A 27291-nucleotide genomic window follows, 5' to 3' on the forward strand; every position below is an offset into this window, starting at 1 on the left:
AGAAAATGGGGAAAAAGAAAATCATTTACACTTGAAGTTGTGCGCTATACTTATGATGACGGAATGATTACCGCTTTTTTGAGGAATATTTGAGCACCAAAGGTTGTTGGTCTTTGGTAAAATGCCACAATTGGTACATAAGCCGTGTCGTACATATTATTACGATTGGTGGGCAGAGCTAATAAAAGGTATTTAATCTGTCGTGGGAACTCTACACGTTCACACAGGAAATGTGTTAGAATTTATGTGACGCTTTGACGTTTTTATAAGTGAACACTGAACACTATGCGCATAGCGACGGTACATAAGTTGCGGATTTTCATTCTTTCTTAATCTGAGGTAAATGTGAGGGGTGCTCATAAGGACGTTATCGATTCTTTCAACTGATGTAGATAGTGCCTAGATAGAAAAAAAATCTCATCCATTAAAAATATGATATAAAATAAATAAATTAAATAAGTGCATTCTCAGTAGACTCAGTCACGGTTTCACGGACTTCCCTGAATACGGATTGACGCCTTCGGAAACATTCTAAACTCAAGGTCAGTATTAATAACATTAAGCTTTCGCTGAACCGCAAACTTGTAAAAAAAGTTCAATGATTGTATTGAAAATAACGTTATGCTGAGCACTTCTGAGTCAGAAGGTATGCCAGATCCAATTTTTAAAAGTCTGTATCAATCTCAGCAAAATGTCTGTATTTATCTGTATGGAGTTTAGAAGGTACAGGAATTGGAAAATTATTTAAAAAAAAAACATGCGCTTTTGACAACGTAGAATATCGAGGTTTCAATAATCAAAAAGTCGGTGTAAGATTCAGTCGAGTCCAAGTACGAGATACTGAAGACAAGTAAGGTTGCTGTTGAGATCGAAATACGTATTCATGAAGTTACATACTGTAAAGTTACAATCAAGTGATGAAATTAAATTAGATAATACTATCTCGTCTTAGGACAAGTGAAAATATTCCACTAAAAGCTCTGAAAGTTCTTATCAATATGTATGGTGTTACATTAGCATAAATTAATTATTTAAGTAATTTTCTAAAAATTGGGAAGTTGGGAAGTCCAAAAGAGTTCTGTTCGGAGGAGAGGCACAGAAGTAATAAATTCGTTAAAAAACCCGAAGAACCGAAAGAACCGAAGAAACGAAGAACCTTTGGTCTTTCAAACTATTTTGGCTTCTAAGGCTTTGGTCCGATTCGCGAATTAAAATCAAATTAAACTTAAAAATGACACTTGTCATAAGACGAGTTAATACAATCCCATTGAATTCCACCACTTACTGACTCGACAGTACAAGACACTCGAAGTACAAGACACTGAAGACGGCCTTACTGTTGAGGTCGAAATACGTATCTGTCAAGATACAATTAAGTGGTGGAATTCAATGGGATTGTATTAACTCGTTTTATGACAAGTGAAGACATTCCACTAAAAAGCTCAAAATAATTTTCTTATTAAAAATGACAGTTCAATAATTTTCAAATAACCCTGCTTTCAGAGCAAGATTACTTTTGACAGATGTTGAATCATTTTTGATAGATGTTTTGTTGGTCTTGCTGGGAAGCACCAGTCATTCTTATATGACCGGGGGATTTCAAAATTTCCGAACTGTCACTTTCAAGTTTAATTTGATTTTAATTCGCGAATCGGACCAAAGCCTAAACGGTACTCTTTTTGGGTTTTCAAACCAATACCATTTGCGCTTTTGAACAAAATCCTTTTGGTTTCCGAACAGAATCTTTTTATGCTTTGCAATCCCAAATATAATCCGTTGTATGAAGACAGAAAAAAAATATTGCTCCCACGGAATTCCAAAAGTATTCCTTTTGAAAGTTGAGTTCAAAATAATTTCGTTCAGAAGCCCAACAAGGTTCGGAAACCCAAAAGAATTCTGTTTTGGAAGTCCAATAGAATTTCGTTCCAAATTATAATAAAATTCCTTCCAGCACCCCAAATAATTTCGTTCGGAAACCCAAAGACTTGTTTAGGGATTTTTTTGTTTTCTGAACGGATTTCTTTTTAAGCTTTTGGAACTCTTCAGGGTTTTCGAATCGATTACTTTTGTGCTTCCGAACAAAATTTGTTTTAGGGCTTCGGTAATAAATCCCATAAATATTCTAATCGGAATCCCTTATCCAGAAGCAGAAAAAGATTCCATTCACAAGCCCAGAACGCTCCAATCGAAAGTTCAAAAGTATTTCTTCCGAAAGTCCAAAAGGATTCCGTTCGGAAGACCAAAATTATTCCGTTCGGAATTCTAGAATGATTTTGTTCTGAATCCCATCAGAATTCCGTTTGAAAGTCCAAAGGGATTTCTTTGCATAGCCCAGAGTGATTCCTTGCGAAAGCCCAAAAGAATTTCATTTATTAGCTCCAAGGGATTCCTTATGACACCTCAGAAGGATTACGTTCGGAAGTTGACATAATTTTGCACGGAAATCCGTAAGAACAGATATCTTTTGGGTACCCTAACGGAATGCTTTTGTGCTTCCGAATGGATTAATTTTGGGCTTCTAAATGGAATCTTTTTAGGGCTTCGAATAGAATAAAAGAATATTTCTGTTTGGAATTTTAAAAGGATTCTGTGTGAAATCCAGAATCCCGTTCAGAAGCCTAAAAGGCCGCGTGCGGAATTCCAAAATGATACCGTTTACCTTATAGAATTCCGTACGAAATCCCCATAACGATTTTGTTTGAAAACCCAAAAAAAAAACAAGGATTCTGTTTAGAAGTTCATAGTTTTTGAAAACCGAATGTCTGTAAAAGTCTGTAACTTTAATCAAAAGTCTGTATAATGTCTGTAATCTGTATGATGTCTGTATTCAAGTACAAATGTCTGTATAAATACAGACATGTCTGTATGTCTGGCATCTTTATCTTTATTGGGAGTAGGGAAAAGCCCGTTCGAGTAGTGCTCGTATAGGCACTTTCTCGAATGGGCGCAAAACCTTCTCATCTTTTCGTATCAACAGAATTTACATTGACTCCAAATGATACATTATAGTCTTAAATATACAATTATACACTACTTATAACTAACATATGTAAGGTACACCGGGGCAAGTTGAAATGCGGGGTAAGTTGAAACGGAAGCTGTAATATAGATAGGAAATGACCGAAAGCTCTGATTATTTTTTTTGCAACAAACTACTCCCCTAAACGCACCTTCTGATTGGCATTCCCGGAAGATTTCTGCTTTTAAAAGCAATCCCTGCCATTGTTCATTTGTTGCCCTTTGCAAAATCCAAACCAACTATTTGACGTGCCTATGAAACAGGTCTTAAAACGGTGTTTGGAAGAGTTTTTTCATAAAATTTTCGCGGTATGTACCGTGGGGCATCGAAATCCGTACACTTAAGCACCTTAGTATATGAAAAAGGCATTAGAAAATAGGAATCGAATGTAAATAAAACGTTTGTCATTGACACAGGAGCATGAAGGCCTCTACTTTGGAAGTGTGTCACATTTACTCATTAAAAACAACGTAAAACATGATAAAATAATGAATAAATTCAACTACTCCCGACTCGAAGTCCGTCCACCGTGGACGGATTTCGAATCAAAGGATCAAAATCTGATTGACTAAACTACCACTGTAAATAGTTCGATACGTACCTTGAAAAGCCATCCCTTCGATTTGTATTCCGCTCATCTTATGTAATGATTCACAATTAGCAATTAAAACACAGTTACTTTTGGTGCAATTATGCTCTACCCGAAAACAAAATGGCGGCAAAAACTCCGCGTTTGATGGGTGGAGATTTGTTTTTGATTTTTGTTGTTTTAATTTCAAAGCCTTCTTTCCATTTCTATGCTCTAAAAGCTTACTGCCAAGTATCTGAACAGGATAAGATAAATTATTTCTACATTAATTACCTTTAATCCCCTTTAATTTGTTGATATCTCATGAGGTGGGCGGATTTCGGTGCTGTACGGATTTCGGTCCCACACGGTAATCATTCAATGTTTAATGAGCATAATGATTATGAAAAATCGATGAAAGACCCATTTTAATTTTTGTATTTAGGTTGTTTGATATGGCTCCGCATGTTCAACTCATCGGGGCAAATATAAATACCTGGTACGCGGCAAGTTGAAACAACGATTCAAAACGTCACCCTCGCATTCTTAAGTCATATTTTTTCCCAGAATTCAACATGGTCCGTAAACACATAAATTTATAAAAACGTGCAAACTTCTGAAAATAAATTTAATAAATTTCCGCCAATTCCGTCATGAATGCAGCCCTCCTACAATCTCCACTAGAATGAGAAGGGGTCATATTTAAACTGCAGTTTTGAGATTCTTAATCTTCTGAGCACTGACTCTCAGAAAAATAAAACATAGAGTATGTAAACATTTCGTTAACTCCACCTTTCACTTCCCCTGCTGCTTATTTCTCCAATAGATGAGTTTATGAAAGATATGATAGCTTATTAATTAATGTGTATTTATGAAGAAGTCACAACGGAATTAATCAAGTGCACAATATAGGTACAAGTGAATTAAATAATGAACCATAGTGAATAGTAATCCAAGTGGTCACCAGTAGGAGGAAATCAATTTGATAAATTTTCAGCATAGTGCGTTCTCCAGAATTTGGTTTCTGAAAATGCACTTGTGACTTTGTACAACAACCCTTATTCGCATAAGAGTCCCATGTCATTTTCTTCGACTTTTTTGCCTTTGAATTTATCAAACATATTTTACATGGAGAAATACAAAAAAAATCTAATAAATTGAAAAAATTAAATGCTATTTTTCCAAAAAATTTACATAATATTCTTGATCTGTATTTATTGCTGTGAGACAATTAAATTTACCATACTTAAGTTTATTTTTTGTGTATAAGAGTACCTATTAAAATCTGGAATGTGATTTTTATGCGTGTAAATATCAAGATGATACAACAAAAGTGGGAATTGTTTTCAATTAATTTCTAGAACAAAGCCTTCTATTAAGATATCAGTTTTTCTTAATCAGGAGACAATTTTAAGCTAATTTCTGAAAGAAAATCAAAAACGTCAAAAAACTTACATGGGACTCATATACGAATCCTGGTAGTATTATAGTCATCTTTACAACCCAGTGCTTCTTGAGTCTCACTGAGTACATACATTTTGTTATTGATACGTTGAAACGATGCATATAACAAAATAATTTAAATATAAAAAATATTTATAAAAAAATTGTTAATAAGAAGGGTGAATTTCTTTTTGAGAGTCAATCGTGAAAGGTGAAAATTGAATTCCGATGAACAACGGTTGAACGTCCTACACATACCAGTGAGAGGCTCATGATGTCCGTAATTTGTGCGAGCACCGTGAAGAAACAGAAAATTGTTTGACCGAAGCTGTCTATAGGGAATATTTAAATTCAGACTAGATAAAAGACCAGGGCAATCAACTTTGGAGTTCAGAAGATCAGAAACATAAAACGCCTTGGAGACGTCGCGGCGCACACTTAAACACACTTAAAATAAATCGCCGAATTTGGTAAAATTTTACCGAAATCTCAACAGCAGAACTGTTCGGTAAATAATTTTACTGATTTTCGGTCATTTTGACAGTTGAGCAATGGGAAAAATTACAAAAAAAATCTGTAAAATAATTACCGAACAGTTCTGCTGTTGAGATTTCGGTAAAATTTACCGAATACTGTGAAATGAGCTAAGTGTGAAAGTAAATTAATGATTTCGTGTGTGTTACTTCTACGTGAAGTTAAACGATTTACAATGATATGGAAATGCTAATATCATCTTCCAACCTTGGACGTACATGTTCATGATAGCATTAGAGGCGAAAGTATAGAATTGATAGTTCCGTTAGGATACGGCAGGCATGAATAATGTTTTTATAGAAGTCGATTGGAAAGCGAGCGGAGGGCAATATTTGTGATGGCACATATCACGATGGCATATGAGCAGAGGCGCATCCACGTTCCGAGTCGTGGGTAGGACAAATGGAAAATGCCGATTTGGGCTACAGTCTGGTATTAGCGGTAACATTAAACGATTCGTATAAATTCGCAGGTGTTACAAGCCTACTCTAGTAACATTTTGGTTTAATACTGGTTTTATGAAGGTCATGAAGAGCAAATTATGGTTTTGAAGATCGTTATTAAATTAAAAATGTTACTTGGGTATGGAAGTAGCATCACTTCCATCCGGTAACACAAATAATGATTTAAGACTAATCACTATCTTTAAGATGGAAGCAAGGCACTCTTCAACAGTTGAGATCAGTCCTGGTCACGTTTTTGTTAATGGTGGAGGGAAAAGAATTATTAATTGGGACATCTATACTTAAGAAAGGAGCTACGTCCTCTCATCGGTGCCACGGGAGGTTATGGAACTGTTAGTGTGGTATAACGGTAGGAATAGTTTTGGTAGAACGTGAAACACAAAAAAAAACTAAGACATATAGAATAGGAAAAGGACAAGCCTGTGATCGAACCCATGACCTCCTGCTTATAGGCAGAAACTATAGCAACTAGACCACTGATCTTGTCTCCGCATTGGGCAACAATTCTGGTAATGAGAAATCGATGCACATTCTAACTATACTTAGTACTACCACTGAAAGCATAACTATTCCACGTTCATATGAAATCCATTTTGTTATGGAAAAGTTATGTTTGCAATGCAATCAATTTTAAAAATAAACAGGACTTGAAAAGAATATTTATGTAATTTGAGAAAATTCCCTCGATTTTCAGGACAAATGTTGCTTTTCCATTATCGATTATCGAATATCTCTTCACAAGCTTCAAAAAGAAGTCAGGGATTACAGAAATTTGAAAAAAAAATACTCAATGGTTTTATAATTAATTATTGCTAACTGCTAGGATTATAGAAAATGTTATGGATCTAGATATAAATCAAACAACCAAAAATTCGCATGATTGCCAAAAAATCTGGTTTAGGAGCTCAGAATCCCTTACGTATCAGATTTAGAGCGGACTTCGGTATGTTTCATGTTTCTTCTTCTTCTTCTTCTTATTGGCATTACGTCCCCACACTGGGACAGAGCCGCCTCGCAGCTTAGTGTTCATTAAGCACTTCCATAGTTATTAACTGCGAGGTTTCTAAGCCAGGTTACCATTTTTGCATTCGTATATCATGAGGCTAACACGATGATACTTTTATGCCCAGGGAAGTCGAGACAATTTCCATTCCGAAAATTGCCTAGACCGGCACCGGGAATCGAACCCAGCCACCCTCAGCATGGTCTTGCTTTGTAGCCGCGCGTCTTACCACACGGCTAAGGAGAGCCCCAAGGTTTCATGTTTCTGGTATCTCAAATTTCAATAGAATTATTAAGGTTTGAAGAAAAGTTTTTCCGTGGTCTTCTGATAATCGTGCTTTATCATAACTTCTTTCACCTCTGTAAAACGTTTAGAGTCTGAGAAATAAAGTTTGGACATCTTTGAGCGCTTTAGGGATTGTAAAGTGCCTGAGGTCCTGAAGAACAATCAGTCTATTGTTTTAGGATCCCAAAAACATCTATGATTATTGTTTGGACTCTGTGCTTTAAAATAACCTTCTGCTAACACACAAATTCTTACCATCGATGGACTTCATATGTTCTTACCATAATCATGGGTAGGACAATGCCTTTACTGTCCCACCCAGGAAAATTCATGCGTAGGACATGTCCTACCTGTCCCACCCACTCCCGGCGCCACTGCATATGAGCAAGTCAAACCACCTTCCTTTTGCCAGTGGAGATATATCAGCTTCCACACTGATATTCTTCCCTCCCCCACGATAGCATATCGTTAAATTTGAGCGAAAATTAAGGGATTTTGCTAAATTTTTCCAATGGAGCTCAATGATGGATAACTAATTATGAACTGTAATGTTTGTAACCTGCTAAAAAGGTTTCATTTCGTTGTAAATAGTTTGTACATATTTGATTCATATTTCTTCTATTTTTTAAGGATAGTTCAATGAATCTGAATTTAGAACACTAATGAATTTGATGGAACAGAAAAGAACTGAAAAATAAACATATCGAAAACTTATCCTGTCCAAACAATAAACAACCCTAGTCCCGTTTTACCCACTCCTTTCGTAACGCACTGTAACGCACTACCACCATTAACCGCACCTGACAGCTGACAGCTGTCAACACACTCGCTCTGTAGCTGCGAAGGGTCGAAAGAAGACGAAAAAAAAACCAACGGACGGGAGGAAGATGGAGCTCTTGCAAGGTGACAGCCAACAGCACCTGACGTGTTTTTTTAGTTAACCGCAAAAAGTACTTTTCTTCCCCAGTGCGCGGATTTTCTCGGGTGGCCATTGTGCCGGTGGCAAGTTCTGTGAGTTCCGGAAAGTCCCCGTCTGTAAAACCCTGTAACTTTGTGGTGAATTGTGTGACGCTATCGGTTAATACCGATCATTAGTTTCCACGAGGACGTGTGACAAGTCATCGAGATCCAGCTGTCTCCCGGCTCGTACGCCATTTTGCCGCGGAAGTGAAACCTTCGAAGAAAATCGTGTGGCTTTTGATCCGGTTAATACCAAGCACCAGCTTTCCGAGGACGTTCGTGAAGCCAGCCGAAATTAGTTAGACCCCGGCGGTACGCCTTTTTCCACTACCGACATCTCAGAGGGAAAACGGCATTCGGCGGTTGGCCCATCAACCATGCGGTACACAGCGATGGAGACCCCGAGTTCCAGCATGAACGCCGGCCCGCTTGTCGGAGAAAGCGAAAAGTTAAGGGAAACGACCACCTGCTGTTGTTCCGTTCTAGGAGGATCTGACCATCGATCAGCTGGTCTCCGACGTTACCTATCGTTGGCCGCTGACCCGTCGCACGGATACCACCTGTCAGCAATGTTACGGTAAAGTGCAAATTTAAATCTCCTTATCCATCACTAAAATTATATAAAAACCTACAACGGAAGCTAATCCGAATTAAAATGAATCTTTGAAAACTTAACTATCCTAGTGATTAAATTTATTTTATATAGACTATTCCTTTCTACTTGCTATCGTTTCATTCACTTCGGCTTGTTTAGGGAAGCATTTCCGCCATCACCCCTCCAATTTCTCCCAATAGCTTTAAGAAAAACGACCCTGAGGTCACGAAAAGGGGCAGACGAAAAGTCCCCAGCAAAAAGTATCTCTAACAATTGGCGCTCAACGCAAAAGAAAATTAAAAGAAAAGGTTTCCACTTTAACCCTAAAGTGGAACCCTTTTCAAGTAAGCTCCGGGAGGAATTGGAATCCTTTATTCCAATTGTTCTTATAAAGTGAAAAGGTTTGTATTCATTATAATTATTGCATTCATCAAATGTTCATTTTCTGGTATGGGTTCGGATGATGAGAAATCTTTATAATTGTCGCCTTTCAATCGACTTTAGAAATTTAATCTATTATACATTGATACATTGTAAATAATTAAGCTTATAATAAGTGATTCTTAGCTACTAATTTTCATTACACAGTGCTTCAAAATTGGTAAATTTCTATTTCTATAATTTCATTATAGGGTTTAGCTTAGGAAATAGCATAGGTTTATGCTAATTTCTCCTTGGTCGCATAATTTATGCGACAGCACAGGCTTGAATTTAGCCTTCTTTTTATTTTAGCTTCTTTTCTCACATTTTTGAGAATAATCGCTAATTAGGGAGTAAATTTTGTAGGTTTAGATTATTTGGTAGAATTTATTGTATATATTTTACGCATTTAATATATTTTTAAAGCATTTTCGGTTTCGAAAATGGCCGAAGCACTGATGGATTATTCCCAGGCAGTCGACAAAATTCTAGAATGGTACCACTCCTTAAGGGTGGACCATTTAATGCCCTATGAGCTCGAATTTGAGCTCAATATTCGATCGATAGTGATCCGCGACGATCCCACCTATTCTCGAAGGCGAAGAAGCCTTCGAGATCATTTAAAAAACGAGAAAGAAAATCAGAAAACGATCGAGGTAGCACTTGATGTGGATTGGGAGGAAACAATTCAGTTTTGCCGACGGAATTTTGACGAGATCGTAGAAGGTCTGAAGGAGAATGATAAGATTCTCAAGGTGAGGAGGGCAAGCAAGGTTGCTGCATTTTGGCCACCGAATTGTCCTTCTAGTTAACAATGCTAGGGAATTGGGAGAAGCGGAAAACTTTTAAAAGCAATGTTGATAGACGTGGTGAAACTTTATTGAATAACTTTTATGGGGTTCTGAGGAACCAAGAGGGAAAACAGAGAGGATCCGGAGGACCATTCTTTGGTGGATCTGTTCAGTGCAGAGGGCTATGCTGCACCTCCTGTTTACCCACTCCAGTGACTGGTACCGGGGCTATTCCTAAGGGAACCGTGCCGGCGAAAATAATTCTGCGAGTTCCCAACTTGAACGTGCCGTATGTGTGAACTCGTTGATGGCGAGGATTAAAGAGCTTGAAGCAGAGCTGGATAGACGAGATAAGCAACGGGATGAGAGTTCTGTATTGTATATATCCGGCGTTCCGACTGGAACCCAGCCGAATATATCGAAGGTACAGCCCGGAGTACCTAGTATTCCGATGATTAAACCTCCGTTCACTCCCTATTCAGCTCATCTTCAAGTCTCTGAGGACTTGAACAATACCGGCGTTTCGCGTTCCGGTAAATCGGTGCCATCTACCGAGCATTATGCTTACAGTTCCGCCTATTCTACGAATTCACAAGCCCATACGGTGGCCTATCACTCAAGACCGGGAACTAGTGTCCAATTCTCGCCTCCTCAGACCTCTCCGTCAGCACTGCCTCAGTGTTCTACCTCGTGGCAGGACCACCTTCAGAAGGCTTCGAGTATTCAGCCTTTCAGTAGCTCCTCCGCTACTAGTTCGTGGCTCGGAAATCCAGCCATAGGTGCGGCGTCGGTTTCAATGCCGTGGTCAGTCCATTCGGCTGTGAATAGCACGCCGAGTTTCAATCCCTGGCTCGGAAATCCGGCACTGAGCAGTGCCTGTACGAACCCTTCGTGGTCTCAGAATCCGACTTTGAGAAATACTCAATCGACCAATCCATGGACGGGAACTGCTCCCTCAACTTCATTTCCTTACGCCAACCCATCTTTCACTCCCTACAGTGCAAGGCTGTCGGGTAATCAGGGGCGTCACAGCTTACCTGTGTCCAAGTGGACAATTTCCAAATACGATGGCGAGGATCAAGGGTTGAAGTTGAACCAGTTCCTTGGAATGGTCCATGCCATGGCCGTATCTGAGCATGCCTCAGAAGTCGAGCTATTCGATTCAGCGATTCACCTTTTCAAGGGACCGGCCTTGCAGTGGTATATGACCATGCGGGCTGCCGGTCGCCTGTTGAATTGGCAGCACCTGGTTCTAGAGCTCAGGAGGACATTCATGCACCCCGATCTAGATACCATGATAAAAATGAAGGTTTATCAGCGTCACCAGTTGCGGAACGAGACGTTTCTCCAGTACTACCACAGTATGGAGGAACTGTTCGGAACTATGAGTGTTCCCATTCCGGAACATGAAAAGATTCAAATTCTGATGCAGAATGTCCGGATCGATTATAAAAAAACAGCTGAATTTCCTTCCTATCGCCGACCTTCAGACATTGGTGTCTGCCGGTCAGAAGATAGACGCTGTTAACTTCTCCGTGTACAATAAGGTCTTTGGACCGGAGAAGTCGGTGAATGCGGTAGAATATTCTGAGAGCCCTAAACCGAAAAGGAGAAGCAAGCGAGCAACGCTCGTCTCAGCCGGCGTCCCAATCCGGCCACTCCTTTTCGCAATCGAACCAGCAACAAAAGGGTTCCTAAGGTGGAACCGCTGGTCCCCGTGGGCCAACTCGGTCGCACGCGACACTCGAAGACATGATCGAGTCCCATCAGCCTCTCTCCAGTCGCCACTGCTTCAATTGCGGCAAAGTTTGGGCATCGGATGGACCAATGCCGACTTCCGAAAGGAGTACTGTGCGAGAACTGTGGATTCCGAGGCTATCCGTCCAACAATTGTCCGTACTGCGTAAAAACGCCATCGCAGCGAGCCAAAACCGCCGGCCGCTGAACCAAAACTTCTGGGCGTAAAACCTCCCGCTTGTTTCGAGCCGGCTTCGGATGATCTGTACCAGGTATCTCCGGCTTCGTTCACCATTTCATATCCATTCCCCAACGATAATCGTCCATACACTTCTGTACAAGTTTACGGTGTAAACTTTCGCGCTCTTCTTGACAGCGGTAGTAATCTTACCCTGATCAATGATAGCGTCTTCAATTCACTCAAACCGAAGCGGTTATTTCCACTTCGGGATCCCGTCCGCCTACGCACAGCAAGCGGAGAAGCGCTCAATGTCCGCGGACGAATTTATTTACCTTTTTCATGGAACGGTACGGTCAAGGTTGTTCCAACTCTGGTAGTTCTAACCTGGCCATCAGCTGCATCTGTGGCATGGATTTCTGGAAGACCTTCAGTATCCAGCCCACAATCACTGATTGCGCCATGCTGGAGAACTCAGAGGAAGAAATGAGCCGCGAGTCACCACCGTCTCCGACTGTTCTGACTGCTACCGAGCAGCAGACCATAGAGCAGATCAAAACGCTGTTTATAGCAGCCCGCCCCGGACGATTGTCAACCACTCCGTTGGCGGAACACAAAATCGAACTAAGTGAAGAGTGGCGGAGAAAACCGCCCGTTCGACAGTTCCCACGCGTCATGTCCCCCAAGACACAAGGTCTGGTGGCTGTAGAACTACAGAGATTGTTGGACGCTGGCATAATTGAACCCAGCAACTCTGATTGGTCGCTGAACTGCGTACCAGTCGTCAAGCCTCATAAGGTTCGGCTCTGTTTGGACGCGCGTAAGATTAACGAACGTACTGTTCGTGATGCTTACCCCTTGCCGCACCCCTGTCGAATCCTAGGCCAACTTCCGAGGGCGAAATACCTATCCACCATAGACTTGTCGGAGGCCTTCCTGCAAGTTCCGCTGGAGAAGTCCTCGAGGAAGTATACGGCCTTCAGTGTGTGGTAAAGGGGTTGTTCCAGTACACCCGGATGCCCTTTGGTCTTGTCAACAGTCCTGCTACGCTGGCAAGACTGATGGACCGAGTTTTGGGCCACGGTGTACTGGAACCCTATGTCTTCGTCTACCTCGACGATATCGTCGTGGTAACGGAGACATTTGAGCATCACGTTCAGTTGGTTCGCGAAATTACGCACCGACTGAACAGAGCCAACCTTATGATTAACTTGAGAAGTCTCAGTTCAGGGGTGCCGGAGATTTCCTTCCTAGGATATCTCTTGAGCTCGGAAGGTCTGCGTGGAAATCCGGACAAGATCCGTCCAATCGTCGAGTACGAGAGACCGACCACGATCACCAAGCTCAGGAGATTCCTAGGAATGGCAAATTACTACCGCCGGTTCATCGAACTTCAGTGAGACTTGCGGGCCCCTGTCGGACCTCCCTCAAGTCCAAATCCAAGGTCATCGGCTGGAATCCAGCCGCGGAGAGAGCTTTCTGCCAGATGAAAGAGCAGCTGATCGCCGCTCCGATTCTGGAAGTCCTGACTTCTCTCGGGAGTTCGTCATCCAGACGGATGCCAGCGATGTCGCTGTTGCGGGAGTGCTTACCCAGCAGCAGGAGGAGGGTGAGCGGGTAATTTCCTATTTTCTAGGAAGCTCACCTCCTCAAAAGAACTACCACGCTGCCGAGAAGGAAGCTCTAGCCGCCTTGCTCTCCATCGAAGCGTTTCGGGGGTACATTGAAGGTTACCACTTCACCTTAGTGACGGATTCGTCGGCGTTGACCCACATCCTAAAGACGAAGTGGAAGGTTGGGTCCCGGTGTAGTCGGTGGAGCTTGGACTTTCAGCAGTTCGACATGACCGTAGTGCACCGGAAAGGCAAGGAAAATGTCGTCCCGGATGCATTGTCGAGAAGCATAGCGTTAGTCCAAGATTCACCGACTTCCCCGTGGTACGCATCCGACGACTTCGTCGACTTCAAGGTCGAAGATGGCAGGCTGTACAAGTTCATCACTGCCCGGAATGTACCTTTCGACTCGCGATTCGAATGGAAGCAAGTAGTTCCAGCCGCTGATATCGCGGAGATTTTGAGGCAAGTTCACGATGAACACTTCCATTCTGGGTTTGACAAAACGATAGCTCGTGTCCAACAGCGCTATTATTAGCCCAAGATGGCCAAGGACGTCAGGGCATATATTCACGCTTGTTCCACATGCAAGGAGGTCAAGCCGTCTTACGTCCAAACAACCCCGGAAATGGGGAAAATGCGCTGTGCGTCCCGGCCGTGGCAAATCATTTCGATGGATTTTGTTGGTCCGTTGCCACGGAGCCGGAAGGGAAATCAGCACATTTTAGTGATTTGTGACTATTTCTCGAAGTGGGTAATGATTCACCCGATGAAAAAGCTGGATAGTTCAGCCATGTGTGTGATTTTGAAGAATCAGTGGTTCTACCGGAATTCTGTCCCTGAAACCATTATCACCGACAATGGCAGTACTTTAGACTTCAAAGGACTTCAAAGAATTATTAGACCACTTCAAAATCACACACTGGCTGAACTCCGCTACCATTCACAATCGAATCCGGTCGAGCGCGTCAACCGGACAATAAACGCGGCCATACGCACTTATGTCCAGGAAGACCAGCGTGTATGGGATACGAAAGTGCCCGAAATTGAGCTTATGCTCAACACCAGTATCCACGCCTCGACCGGGTTCACTCCATATTTCATTACCCACGGACAAGAGCTATCGGAGCAGGGGTCCGACCACCGTCTATCTCGTCACGGAGACGAATTATCCGCGGAAGAGAAAGTGGAAAGACGCAAACAGATGTTCACGAACATTCACGAGATCGTTCGGAAAAATCTCGAAAAATCTCACGACGTTTCCCGAAGCCGTTACAATCTGCGTAACCGTACGTTCGCCAAGTCCTTTGCGGTAGGACAGTTAGTCTACCGGAAGAACATGAAGCAGTCTTCGGCCGTCGAAAATTACAATGCCAAACTTGGCCGGCAATATCTCCCCTGCCGGGTGAAACCTAAAAACGGCTCACCCTCCCATGAGCTGGAGGACCTAAGCAGGAAAACTTAGGAATCTGGCCAGCCGTTCACCTGAAACCAGGGTGAGTGTAGAATCTGCCGGTAGGAACATCTGTTTCGCTTTCTCTTCCCAACTCAATTCCCCTAGAAGGACTATTGAAAATTCGGTAAATTGCCTCTCACCGGAGAAAACAAATAGAACAAAAAAAAAAAAAAACATGCGTCATTCATGCTTCTCGGTTCTCGTCGTCGTTAGAGTTTCAATGGTTTGTTTCCTCCTGATACACATCATATGATGCCTCTTCCTCTCATTCATCTCGTTTTTCTTCTTTTAGTGACAACCGCTGGCGTTGCCAGTGTCACATTTAAGGCGATTGTTTACTAAAATAGTAACGCCTCCCAGGTGGTAAATTTCGTCGATCGAATGATACCTACGATCGAATGAGTCTAGCGAGAACGCTAGACCTTCTTAAATTTATTATAAGGGCAATAGAATTAATACAATAGTCGATAACTGGTGGGTGCGAATGTGTTTGTTCTTGGTAGGATAGTTTTAGCCAGACAACCATGTGAATGGAAGGTGTGAATGAAAATTGTCTGAAAGGTGGGGAATGAATGAAAGTGTGAGAGTTTTTTTAAATCCAATTTCACTTCGGTGATGATTAAATATAATGAAGAGGTTTCTAGAATACTTATTTTTCTCTTCCTAGCTTAAGTTAAATTTACAATAAAAGTATCAATTAGGTACATAAAAGCTTAATATTTCTAAAAGATTTGATTTCGAGAGGTTGGACCTGCTTTTTTCTGACGAACCCTTATACCGGAAGGCCATGATCCCCGGTGATGCATATTATTTTGATTCATTTCGTTCACTAGCTGAGTAGCCAGACTCTATGGATTTGAGAGTTAAGTGATCTGGTGGAAAGAGTTCCTCTCATTAGAACGGACAAATCATTCCACCAGATCTAGTCGACTCGTAACCAAAGAGAGCTGCAATAGCGAGAACTCCTGACCAAAGACCTATTCCTTTCGTAGCCAGACTCTATAATTAAACGGTTTGTGATTTGGTGTAAAAGAGCTCCTCTCATCAGAACGGACAAATCATTGCACCAAATCAGTCCACCGCTAAATTAAAAGAGAGCTATTCTTTTTGTAGAACCAATATCCCTTCCAGCCAGGTAACTAGACTCTATTACGGAATGGTGGAATTTCGCGGAAAAGAGTTCCTCTCATAAGAACGGACAAATCATTCCATGAAATCTGATCCCCTTCGGTAAAGAGAGTTACCGCCTCCCACTACGTAATCCATTCTGGTGGTGAAACCCTATTGCTGAATGGTTTGTGATTTCGCGGAAAAGAGTTCCTCTCATAAGAACGGACAAATCATTCCGCCAAATCTATTTACCATTCAGTAAAAAGAGAGCTACCATGTCCAAGTACGTCCTTTCTGGTTGGGTGGCCAGACTCTATGAATAAGTGGTAGGTGATTTCGCGGAAAAGAGCTCCTCTCATTAGAACGGACAAATCATTCCGCAAAATCATTTCACCACTCAATCAAAAGAGAGCCATCGGAACAGAACCCCCTCTTGCTTCCAAAAAAAAAAAAACAAGTTTTTTTTATCCGAAGTGGGGGATGAATGTAACCTGCTCGAAAGGTTTCATTTCGTTGTAAATAGTTTGTACATATTTGATTCATATTTCTTCATTTTTTTTAAGGATAGTTTAATGAATCTGAATTTAGAACAGCAATGAATTTAATGGAACAGAAAAGAACTGAAAAAGAAACATATCGGAAACTTATCCTGTCCAAACAATAAACAACCCTAGTCCCGTTTTACCCACTCCTTTTGTAACGCATTGTAACGCACTACCACCATCAACCGCACCTGACAGCTGACAGCTGTCAGCACGCTCGCTCTGTAGCTGCGAAGGGTCGAAAGAAGACGAAAAAAAAACCAACGGACGGGAGGAAGATGGAGCTCTTGCAAGGTGACAGCCAACAGCACCTGACGTGTTTTTTTAGTTAACCGCAAAAAGTACTTTTCTTCCCCAGTGCGCGGATTTTCTCGGGTGGCCATTGTGCCGGTGGCAAGTTCTGTGAGTTCCGGAAAGTCCCCGTCTGTAAAACCCTGTAACTTTGTGGTGAATTGTGTGACGCTATCGGTTAATACCGATCATTAGTTTCCACGAGGACGTGTGACAAGTCATCGAGATCCAGCTGTCTCCCGGCTCGTACGCCATTTTGCCGCGGAAGTGAAACCTTCGAAGAAAATCGTGTGGCTTTTGATCCGGTTAATACCAAGCACCAGCTTTCCGAGGACGTTCGTGAAGCCAGCCGAAATTAGTTAGACCCCGGCGGTACGCCTTTTTCCACTACCGACATCTCAGAGGGAAAACGACATTCGGCGGCTGGCCCATCAACCATGCGGTACACAGCGATGGAGACCCCGAGCTCCAGCATGAACGCCGGCCCGCTTGTCGGAGAAAGCGAAAAGTTAAGGGAAACGACCACCTGCTGTTCCGTCTAGAGGATCTGACCATCGATCAGCTGGTCTCCGACGTTACCTATCGTTGGCCGCTGACCCGTCGCACGGATACCACCTGTCAGCAATGTTACGGTAAAGTGCAAATTTAAATCTCCTTATCCATCACTAAAATTATATAAAAACCTACAACGGAAGCTAATCCGAATTAAAATGAATCTTTGAAAACTTAACTATCCTAGTGATTAAATTTATTTTATATAGACTATTCCTTTCTACTTGCTATCGTTTCATTCACTTCGGCTTGTTTAGGGAAGCATTTCCGCCATCACCCCTCCAATTTCTCCCAATAGCTTTAAGAAAAACGACCCTGAGGTCACGAAAAGGGGCAGACGAAAAGTCCCCAGCAAAAAGTATCTCTAACATGTTAATACTACAACTACAACAGATTATATGAGTAATTTTATGAGTATGGCCATTTTGCCCCAGGGGTGCATTTTGGACCGTTCTCCCCTATAACCAAACAAAGCATCCACCGGATATAATTATGTCTTAGCTATTGGATGATGTAGTTTTGAAACAAAAATACTTCCCCCATCCAGCTGGAGACTGCTTTTTCTCCTCGGTGGGTGGTATTATTACTGGGGGTGGTGATACGAGCACGTTACTGTCTTTCTCGTCAATGACTGGATGGCGGTAATTTGAGCCTTAATCGATTCAATAATCGACAAGAATCGAAAGTAATCGATAAGTTACTAATTGATTAATCGAGATTTCACGACATCTCTAAACTTGTTGATTAGCTAGAAATCTGGTTGGACTGGAAATGAAATAGATGTAAATGCTCTTAATGCACAATTAAGACTGATTTCTCGCTTAACTTTTCAAAAGGCCTATGTAACATTTTATTTCATGAACACGGTATTGCAATCAACAGACCATCATGAAAGCTTTTGATTGCAGCACTCAAATTAATTGATGAAAAAATGTTACTTAGGTCCTTTTGAAAAGGTAAGCGAGATATGGTTGCAACAGCTCATATATAATTTGATTTAGTCGTATATAAGTTTTATGAACTCGTTCATGACACTATTTTATTTAGGTATAGTAACATAATGGGACATTATTCAGATCCATTCGATTCCTAAATTTGTGAGACAAATTGATTCGAGTCTTTCCAAACAATGAAGTTTCACAGCATAAATATGGACATAACAGCATTCAAGCCTAATTCTTTTATTGATTGAAAGTCATCTGGGACTGCTACGGCATGCATTTGTGTGGAAAACACAAGAATATCTGTATTAGACCTCTTCATGTTTTCAAAAAGTTTCAAAAATTCAACCGGTCAGCCCAGAATCAAAATTCTTGTGCTAAAATAAGCCTTTTGTCAAATTTTCAGCTGATTCGGATAAAATTTTGAGGTGGCGCAAGTCGATTTAGTGAAATTCAGGTATTTTCAATTTTGAAAAAAAAATCTATCAAAAGATATAAACGCCGAAAATCATCGCAACAACCTCTTGGTGTGCTCTACAAGTCTTGAAAACATTGCGCTTCGGTCCGTTGGCGTTTTGACCACGTTAAAGTGATTTTCAAGCTTTTTAGTTCATAAAAACACTTTTTCCCCGATTAATGCAACGAGCAATTGGATTTCACGATATGGACAAATGTAGGTCCGCACAATAGATTGACGCTGAGATGGACCCGGCAATAATAAATCTCTAAAAACATGTTAAAATACTCCAATATAGTTTTAGGAATCATAAATATGGTATACCAGAAAACATATCCGGGCTATGGCTTGTGCGTCCCTCTGCTATTTGTGAACGTTACCATCCGAAATGTAGTGCTTCTACCCTATGGGTGGGGTACAGAGGACAGGCGTATGTACAATAATGGGAACAAGCTGCTCAAATACAGGTCACCTACTAATAAAACCTGATTGATATTAGAAAGGCGGCGGCATTCCGGTTCCAGTACGTTTGAATTATTAAACCGTATACAGGAACAATGCAGCACAAATAGAGCTCTAATTTAATATTGATTCGGACATGATTGATATGTAGTGTTACAAAGCACAGATTGGAGAACGACGTTATTTACTAACCGTGGTTTCCCACAGCCTTGATGCCATCAGTGCCATGCTTTAAACCATGAACATCACGGTGGTCTTTGAAATTCTTGTTGAAAAGAATGCAATGATTATTTACATTTTTACCGACTTTGTTGAAACTGTACAATAAACTACCGTGTTTTTCATGTTGTTTCCCAATCGCGATACCTTGTTGCATGGGACATAGGTGCATTTGCATAATTTTTAACGCAACCTTTGCTCCAAGTTCTTAACCTTGTACTTTTGTGGCAAAATCGAACGTACACTGTTTCGGGATTATCGTATATATAAGTTGTAAATAAGGTCATATGTTGAAATGATTTTTTTTTTAAAACAGGCGCCGTTTTGAAACTTTGATGCATTTGCTTATTTTGATGATTTTCTTTTGAATTTTACAAATCAAATTTCTAAGATACGGGTCGATTAAAATTCATTGTTGTTTATATACAAAATTGTCACTTGTTAAAAGTTTTTTTTATGAAGCGGAAGTTTCATGAAAAGTTTAATTACTCACGCAAGCACGTGTCATAGGCTACCATGTACACGGACACAATTGGGAATTCTCTCATGAAAGAGTGTGAGGTGATTCCGTTGATTCAGAAGTGCAGACAGCACTATGAAGTCAACGAAGGCTGTATGCCGAACGCGCGCACGCCACACGTTTTCCTGGAAACCCACGAGGAGATTTCAGCCGAAAAACAACAAATCACCTGGTTGACTTATACAGTAGAGGAACAGAAACACGGCGTACAAGAATGGTATCGATCATTTAGTAATTTGGGCTCGACTGTTTAGTAGTTTGTCAATAACTCATTTCAGTGGCTGAATTTTAAAATGTATTGTACGGTAGACTTTTAGCGCGATATTTTTTCTAGATCTCTGTCTTACAGTTCGTTGTTCGAATTCCATTAGTTTCGGAGATGATGATGATGGTTTCGCTACGTACCACATACAAAGGTATGAGCTAGACGATTTTTCATTAAGATTTTTTTAAAATTTTAATCAGATTTTGCAAACAATAAACGATTCGATTATCTCAACAGATTTAAACTTTTTGAATTAATTAATTTTGAGGAACTATTAAGAAACCGACTGTATATTTATATTTCTACTAGTCGACCCGGCAGACGTTGTCCTGCATAGTAGGCGAAAATGTGCGTTGTAAACTGTTCTGCACAATTTCCATACGAATCTAACTTTTAGTTTTGCTCGATTTACTCATCTTAATTCGTATTTTTTGCATTAGGAAATATCATATAAACCCGTCGGAAACTATAACGAATGTTTCTGCTGAAGAAATGAAAAAAATCTATCCAGCCGTTTTCGAGTTATGCGGATACGAACACAGACCATTTCATTTTTATATATAAGATTTTAAGGAAGGCTACGCAGTCTTGAATTATTGAAACAAGATGTATATTTATCCGACGTTTCGACACGGGGATGGTGTCTTCATTAGTATTTTACCCCCGACGAAGACACCATCCCCGTGTCGAAACGTCGGATAAATAAACATTTTGTTTCAATAATTCAAGACTGCGTAGCCGTCCTTAAAATCGAAATTAATTTTAAGTTAACTTCATTTAAAGCTAATTTAATATATTCCGGTTATTGAGCCACCCGCAGTTGTTAATCATTGCTTGATTTATGCATGTGCACAACATGTGACAGATGTAATTCGAATAATGTGGGTTCATTCAATGGGGTTTGATCCCACGAAACCAGTACGCTAGACAGGTGCTCTCCCTACTAAGCTACCAAGGATCTCCGCCGTCATTCGCGGGCTGTAAACATAATCCTATGGAGAGTACCCAAAATATGACGTGAAAATGTTAACGCTATATAACGCTCGAGTCGGTAGAGCTGACATTTGCCATCCCATAACAGCTATAGAGAGGCTTCACTCCGTTACCAATGACAACGGCCTACGGCTAAAAATCGCTACCGCCAGAGGGACATGGTTCTCCGGTGAAATCAACACGGCTGATTCGAGTGGACGGACCGAAATCAAGTTTAAGGGTTGTGGATGAGATTTTACGAAGAAGTTGCACTATTTTCACTAGATCGCATATGCTCCTGAGCTTTGCGGATGATATCGTTATTACCGGGATTGACCACCGTGCCGTGGAAGAGGATTTTGTGCTTTTTAAGACTGGACTCATGATCAATACCACCAAAACGAAGTATATGATCGCTGGAAATTAACGTGGGTTCATTAGTTTTTGGTGGTAGTGAAGTGGTGCTGGATGGTGACAAATGTTAATAGCTAATACAACACGGCATATGGGCTGGACACGCTGTTCGAATGCTGGAAGAGCGTCAAGCGAAGATAATATTCAGTAGAGAACACGAAATAGGGGGTAGGCTTCGTGATAGGCCACGTACACGATTACTTTTCTATGTTACTGTCTTGTACTGTGTTAGAATGAAAGAAGCTAGTTAGCAATGATATCTTTTTCGTCAATAATGGATTATTGTTCAGCGATTTAGCCAACGCTAAATTCTTTTGATCTGTATTGACAAATTTGTTTCTACGCCGGCTAATTTCTTCGTCTATTGTTGAACGCACGTGCATTTCTTATGAGTGTTCAACAACAGTTAAGAATTTTACCCGTTCAACATTCGGCGATTTCCCCTAATTGAAGGGAGTGAAAGCAGTCAAAGAGAACTCTCGCATTGTTACTTTGACCCCCAAGGAAAAATCAAGCGAGATTTCATTTAATGAGTTTCTACAACATAGTTAGCACAACGTTACCTTGTATTTCGATTGCCAATGTTTTGACGCGGCATGGCGTTGGTCCCGAACGCTGCTGTCGCTTTTGCCACATTTGGCTCGGACTGAGTAATGGCATTTTTATGATGATGGCTGCCATGCTTGCATAAGTGCTGATGGTTGTGGTTGGGATGGTTGATATCGTTGTTGTTGTTATTGTTGTAACTGTTCGAAGTCAGAATCCTTGGGCGGCTTTCGAAGGCATACAAACGTCTCAGGGTGGATGCCGATGGTACGATATTGGGCAGCTCTTTGCTCGGCTGAAGGAAAACACCCTTCGGGACGGTCGTGATGAAGAGAGGCTTTTTCTTTGTGTTGACATCCTGAGAACTTCCCTGTATCGTGGCATTCGCAAGTTGTGAACAACCAATGGAAAATGACATCAATCGTATTTGATAGAGTAACAAGTTCTTTACAAGCGAATATACACGTGAACAGTTTTCGGTGTCGGGTTGTTTGTAGGCGCGGGATAAACTTTGCTCATGCGGCGAATATTTCAAAAAGTAGGGCAGGCAAGAGCAATAAATGGAAAGTGCAAAGCCGAACAATTAGTAAGAGTGCAATTATATGCACGAACAGCTTCAAGTACGCCCATTTACAAAACGAAGGAAGTTAGATTTTTCTTTATTCCATATTGCTTATAACTGTATATGGGGGACTGGTACATACAGGGGATAGACAAAATAATTAGGATAGGCAAATTTTGGGTAAAATTAGATGTGTTGTAACTATCTTAGTTATCATCCGATTTTGACAATTCAGGCATGCCCGAACTAGAAAATTAATGCAGTTTGACAGTATGCCCATGGAACCGACTATGACCACCGGATTCAGGAGATATTCCGGGTTTTTCGGAGGTAGGTTCAAAACCGTTAATTTTAGGTGAATATTAGGAGAAGTTGTGGTTGAAAATTGAATAATATTAGTAACCACAAATGAAGTAGGGCTCTTGCTGATTGGAACCATATATTGAGATTTGGAATCGGACCAGAATCAAGTGAGATATGGCCATTTCTTTAAAATCGGTTCCGATCGATACTTATCAAAGGGGTCAGGCCACAACTTCATTTGAATCTTGCTTTTTGATAGATCGGCCACTATGATTTTATTCTAGAAGGCTTCTAATTTGTCCAGAATAAAAATCAAATTGAATAAACGGATCCTGGAGTCGCTGGGATGTCCCCGGGGAACCTGTGAATGGGGACATTTAAGTTTTAGCACCAAAATCAGTCATTCGACGGCTCTTTTTTCATGGTTTTCGATCAGGAAGCGAAGTATGAATATAAAATGGTCCATTGGCGGCTCTGACCGCTTCCAGGATCTACGGAATGGCCCCGGGGAACCTGTTGAAGGGGACATTTTAGGTTTACCACCAAAATCAGTCATTCGACGGCTCTTTTATCATAGTTTTTGATCAGGAAGCGAAGTATGAATATAAAATGGTCCATTGACAGCAGTCCTACATTAAATAAGTGATCGTATTTTTGGGATTCTTGAAACCTCTGTAAGCTCATTGATTGATACATTTGCTTGAGGACCGCTATTTTTTATGTATTCCATTTTAATCATCAAAAACCACGAATATAATCGTGAACGGATTTAGAATCAAAGGATCAAAACCCGTTCAGGTGTTCTCGGACTAAATATTTTTCAATTAAAGCAAGCCGACTGACTAGACTGCCACTGCAAATGGTTCAATACGCACCTTGAGAAGCAACTTCTTCGGTTTATATTCCGCTAATCTAACTCTATTCAATCCTATTTGCAATTTGAACACAGTAACGTTTAGTACATTTATGGCCAACACACGTTTGCTGGCTGACGATTTGTTTTCAATTTTTGTGGTTTTAGTTTCAAAGCCTACTTTCCATTTCAATGGCCAAAAAGTTTACTGTCAAATAAATGAACAGGATAAAAACAATCATTTATAAATTATGTCGGACAGTAACCCGGTTAAAATGGTTCTCGACAACGATCCGACGGGCACAAGAAGGCGAGGTGCGCAGTGGGCATTAAGGTGGATCGATCAGGTGAAAGATGACTTGCGGACCCTCCGTAGACTGCGTGGTTGGCGACGTGTAGCCATGGACCGAGCCGAATGCAGAAGACTCTTAGTCTGAATGAATAAAATAATTATAAATTATTTCCTTGGACGAATTTTGGAGCGGATATCGGTGTCTTTATTAAAACACTTTCAACCCAGTTTGTTTTATTGGTTAAAGTCAAAAGCCTGCTCAATGCCTGTAACTTTTGGGAGGACATGTACTCTTTTTTTCATACAATGTCCCTCAGTCCTCCTTGCGCCCGAGAATAACCTCCTTTTGTCAAAATAAACATTTATAGCAAAATTATTTATTGTATCACACAACTGTCTCAAACAATCTCCATTTAATTTCCTTATCCTACAAGTCAACGGATTGTTTGATTGTATGGAAAAGGCAATTATTCTACTGCGAGAGACCTTAAATTGTTAAATGTTTAATAAAGATATGCAAAATTCCGAAAAATTTCAGTTTTTTGGAAAATTTGGTTCGAATTTCCGCGGAATTATGAGGAGTTCGGCGCTGCCAAAATCTGATTTTCCTTTTTCACTTCTTATTGGCAAGATCTAAAAATTTCTTCAGAAAAATGCCTTTTGACGAAAGGAAACCAAATTTGGTGAAATTCCGAAGCCAATCTGTTTTAAGAAGCTGCCAAATTTATAAAATCGTTCTAGACATTTTCCAAATATTGTTTATAGCATTGTGGAATAAAAAATTATCAGTTTCTGTTTTCAATTTGTGTTCTAACTTCCTGGAACTCATCCACTCCTCCACAATTGCGATCGAGTGGGCTGCAGTCAACTCCACCTCTTCGATCGATTCGCCGTAGACCTCCAGCGTAATATCGTCAGCGAAGCCGTCGATTACCACGCCCATCGGGAACTTCAACCTCAAGACACCGTCGTACAAGACGCTTCATAACACCGGACCAAGTATGGAACCTTGCGGAACCCCTGAGGTTATGTCAACGCACTTCCGCCCGCCTCGTATACCAGTACTCGATTCTGGAAGTAGCTTCCGAGAATCTTGTACAGTTACTCGGGAAGTCCAAGACGCAGGAGCGCATCTGCAATAGCTGCCCAACTGGCACTATTGAATGCATTCCTCACGTCGAGAGTCACACCTCCTCTTCGCTGCCCTAGCAGCACACATGTTCCATATGGGTTACTACAACTCATATGTGACCAGATTTAGTCACAACGAAGTTGCTGCAACCATTTTTGTCTGACTTGTGCTGCTCGGGTGGATAGCTATCTCCGCGGATTTGGTAACCAATAAGATACCGTCTACGGTCGACTTACCCTTTCGGAAGCCAGTAACCAGTTTACTCGATAGACCATCCGCACCCCCCGTGCGTATCAACAATTGAGGATGATCTTCTCGAGCACCTTCTCCGCCGTGTCAAGCAAGCAAACTGGTCTATATGCCGACGAATCCCCCGGTGGTTTTCCCGCCTTTGACAATAGGACCAAGCTCTGGCTTTTCCATGCTTCAGGGAAGACTCCCTCGTCCAGGCATCTCTGAATGACAGATCTGAACATCTCGGGAGACTCAGCAATGGCCGCTTTGATGGCCAGGTTCGGAATACCATCTGGTACTGGCGTCTTACCTACACTAAGGGACTGTGCAATCCCCGCAAGTTCCGCCACTGTTACTTTTCCCTCGTCGGCCACCCTAGCCCCTGGCAGCTCCACAAAGTGAGGCCAGGCACTTGGGTCATGTCGTGGGAAGAGCCCCGCGATGGTTCTCTCCAGCATCTTTGGAGAGCGCTCTGAAGGGGCCATCGCCCCACGTGTGTTAGCCATTACGACCCTATAGGCGTTCCCCATGGATTCGCGTTGGTACTTTGACACAGGCCCTCGAAGCAGGTTTATTTGCTTGATCTAATCTCAGTCTTCAGAGCGGCTCTAGCAGCCACGAACGCCACCCGTCGTTCAACACGCTCCTCTTCTGTGCGTGCTCGCTGCATCCGCCTCCGTGCCCGTAGGCAGGCGCGGCGCAGGTTCGCAATTGCTTGAGTCCACCAGTAAGCCGGTGGCCTCCCATTCCTAGGGTGGACTTTCCTAGGCATGGTGGCATCGCATGCACGCGAGAGTACTGTTACCAGCTGCTCGCCGCTCAGACCGAGAGTATTATGCTCGCGGCGGAGCGCTACCTTAAACACCTCGTCGTCGAAGTACGATGTCTTCCACATATGTGTATGAAAGGTTTTGTATTAGAACCTTGGGGGCCGTATACTTATTACGTAAGCACTTATGGGTTGAGGTGGGTCTGTCATTTTCTCATGTTCCAAATAAACAAAAAATAATTTGTATGGGAAAAATCTTACATGGGGGGAGGGTGGATGAAAAACTCTTGCCTAATCTGTATATCAAAATTTTATACAGAATTACAAGATTTATTTATTGAGTGTAGCCCCCCTTGAAGTCTATGTGTATTTTCTTCTAATTTTGCAAAATATCATATATGTTCTGCTTTTCGGAATAATACGAACGTCAATTACGTCAATTATCTGGCGTCTGAAACCGGAGCTCGGAGCCAACTAATAGAATTTCTGGTGGATTCGATTCCTCCTAGAGGTGTGCGCCACCGTAGTTGTCATTTTTGCATCGGCGCGCCTCTAGAAGAATTTTGCGAGGAAATTCTGAAGAATCATTCGTTGAAATCTAAAGAATTTCGGCATAATTTCCAAAAGCTTTCGCGTGAAAATTAGAATAATTTCCCGAAGTAATTTTAGAATTTTTGTGGACATTTCGACATATTTCCCGTTTGAATTTTAGAATAGTTTCCCATGAAAATTAAAAAACAATCCTTTACAAATGGATGAATAATAAATTTGTGAATAATTTTCCATGAT

At 41.4% G+C, this 27291-nt stretch overlaps 1 protein-coding gene across 17 annotated transcripts in view; it reads right to left on the bottom strand.

Moving 5' to 3' along the window:
* Window positions 1-27291, bottom strand: part of LOC134211545 (radial spoke head protein 3 homolog B) — a 92507-nt gene that overhangs the window by 19639 nt on the left and 45577 nt on the right. For 7 of the 17 annotated variants that reach the window (XM_062688498.1, XM_062688495.1, XM_062688496.1 and 4 more), the window contains one exon: window positions 22375-22727. The exons of the other annotated variants lie outside the window; for them this stretch is intronic. In XM_062688498.1, the coding sequence (XP_062544482.1) occupies window positions 22375-22727 (353 nt within the window). The remainder of the gene's footprint in view (window positions 1-22374; window positions 22728-27291) is intronic. 17 annotated transcript variants of the gene reach the window in all.

The sequence above is a fragment of the Armigeres subalbatus genome, chromosome 2 (genome assembly GCF_024139115.2).
Source record: "Armigeres subalbatus isolate Guangzhou_Male chromosome 2, GZ_Asu_2, whole genome shotgun sequence".
NCBI classification, from domain to species: Eukaryota; Metazoa; Arthropoda; class Insecta; order Diptera; family Culicidae; genus Armigeres; species Armigeres subalbatus.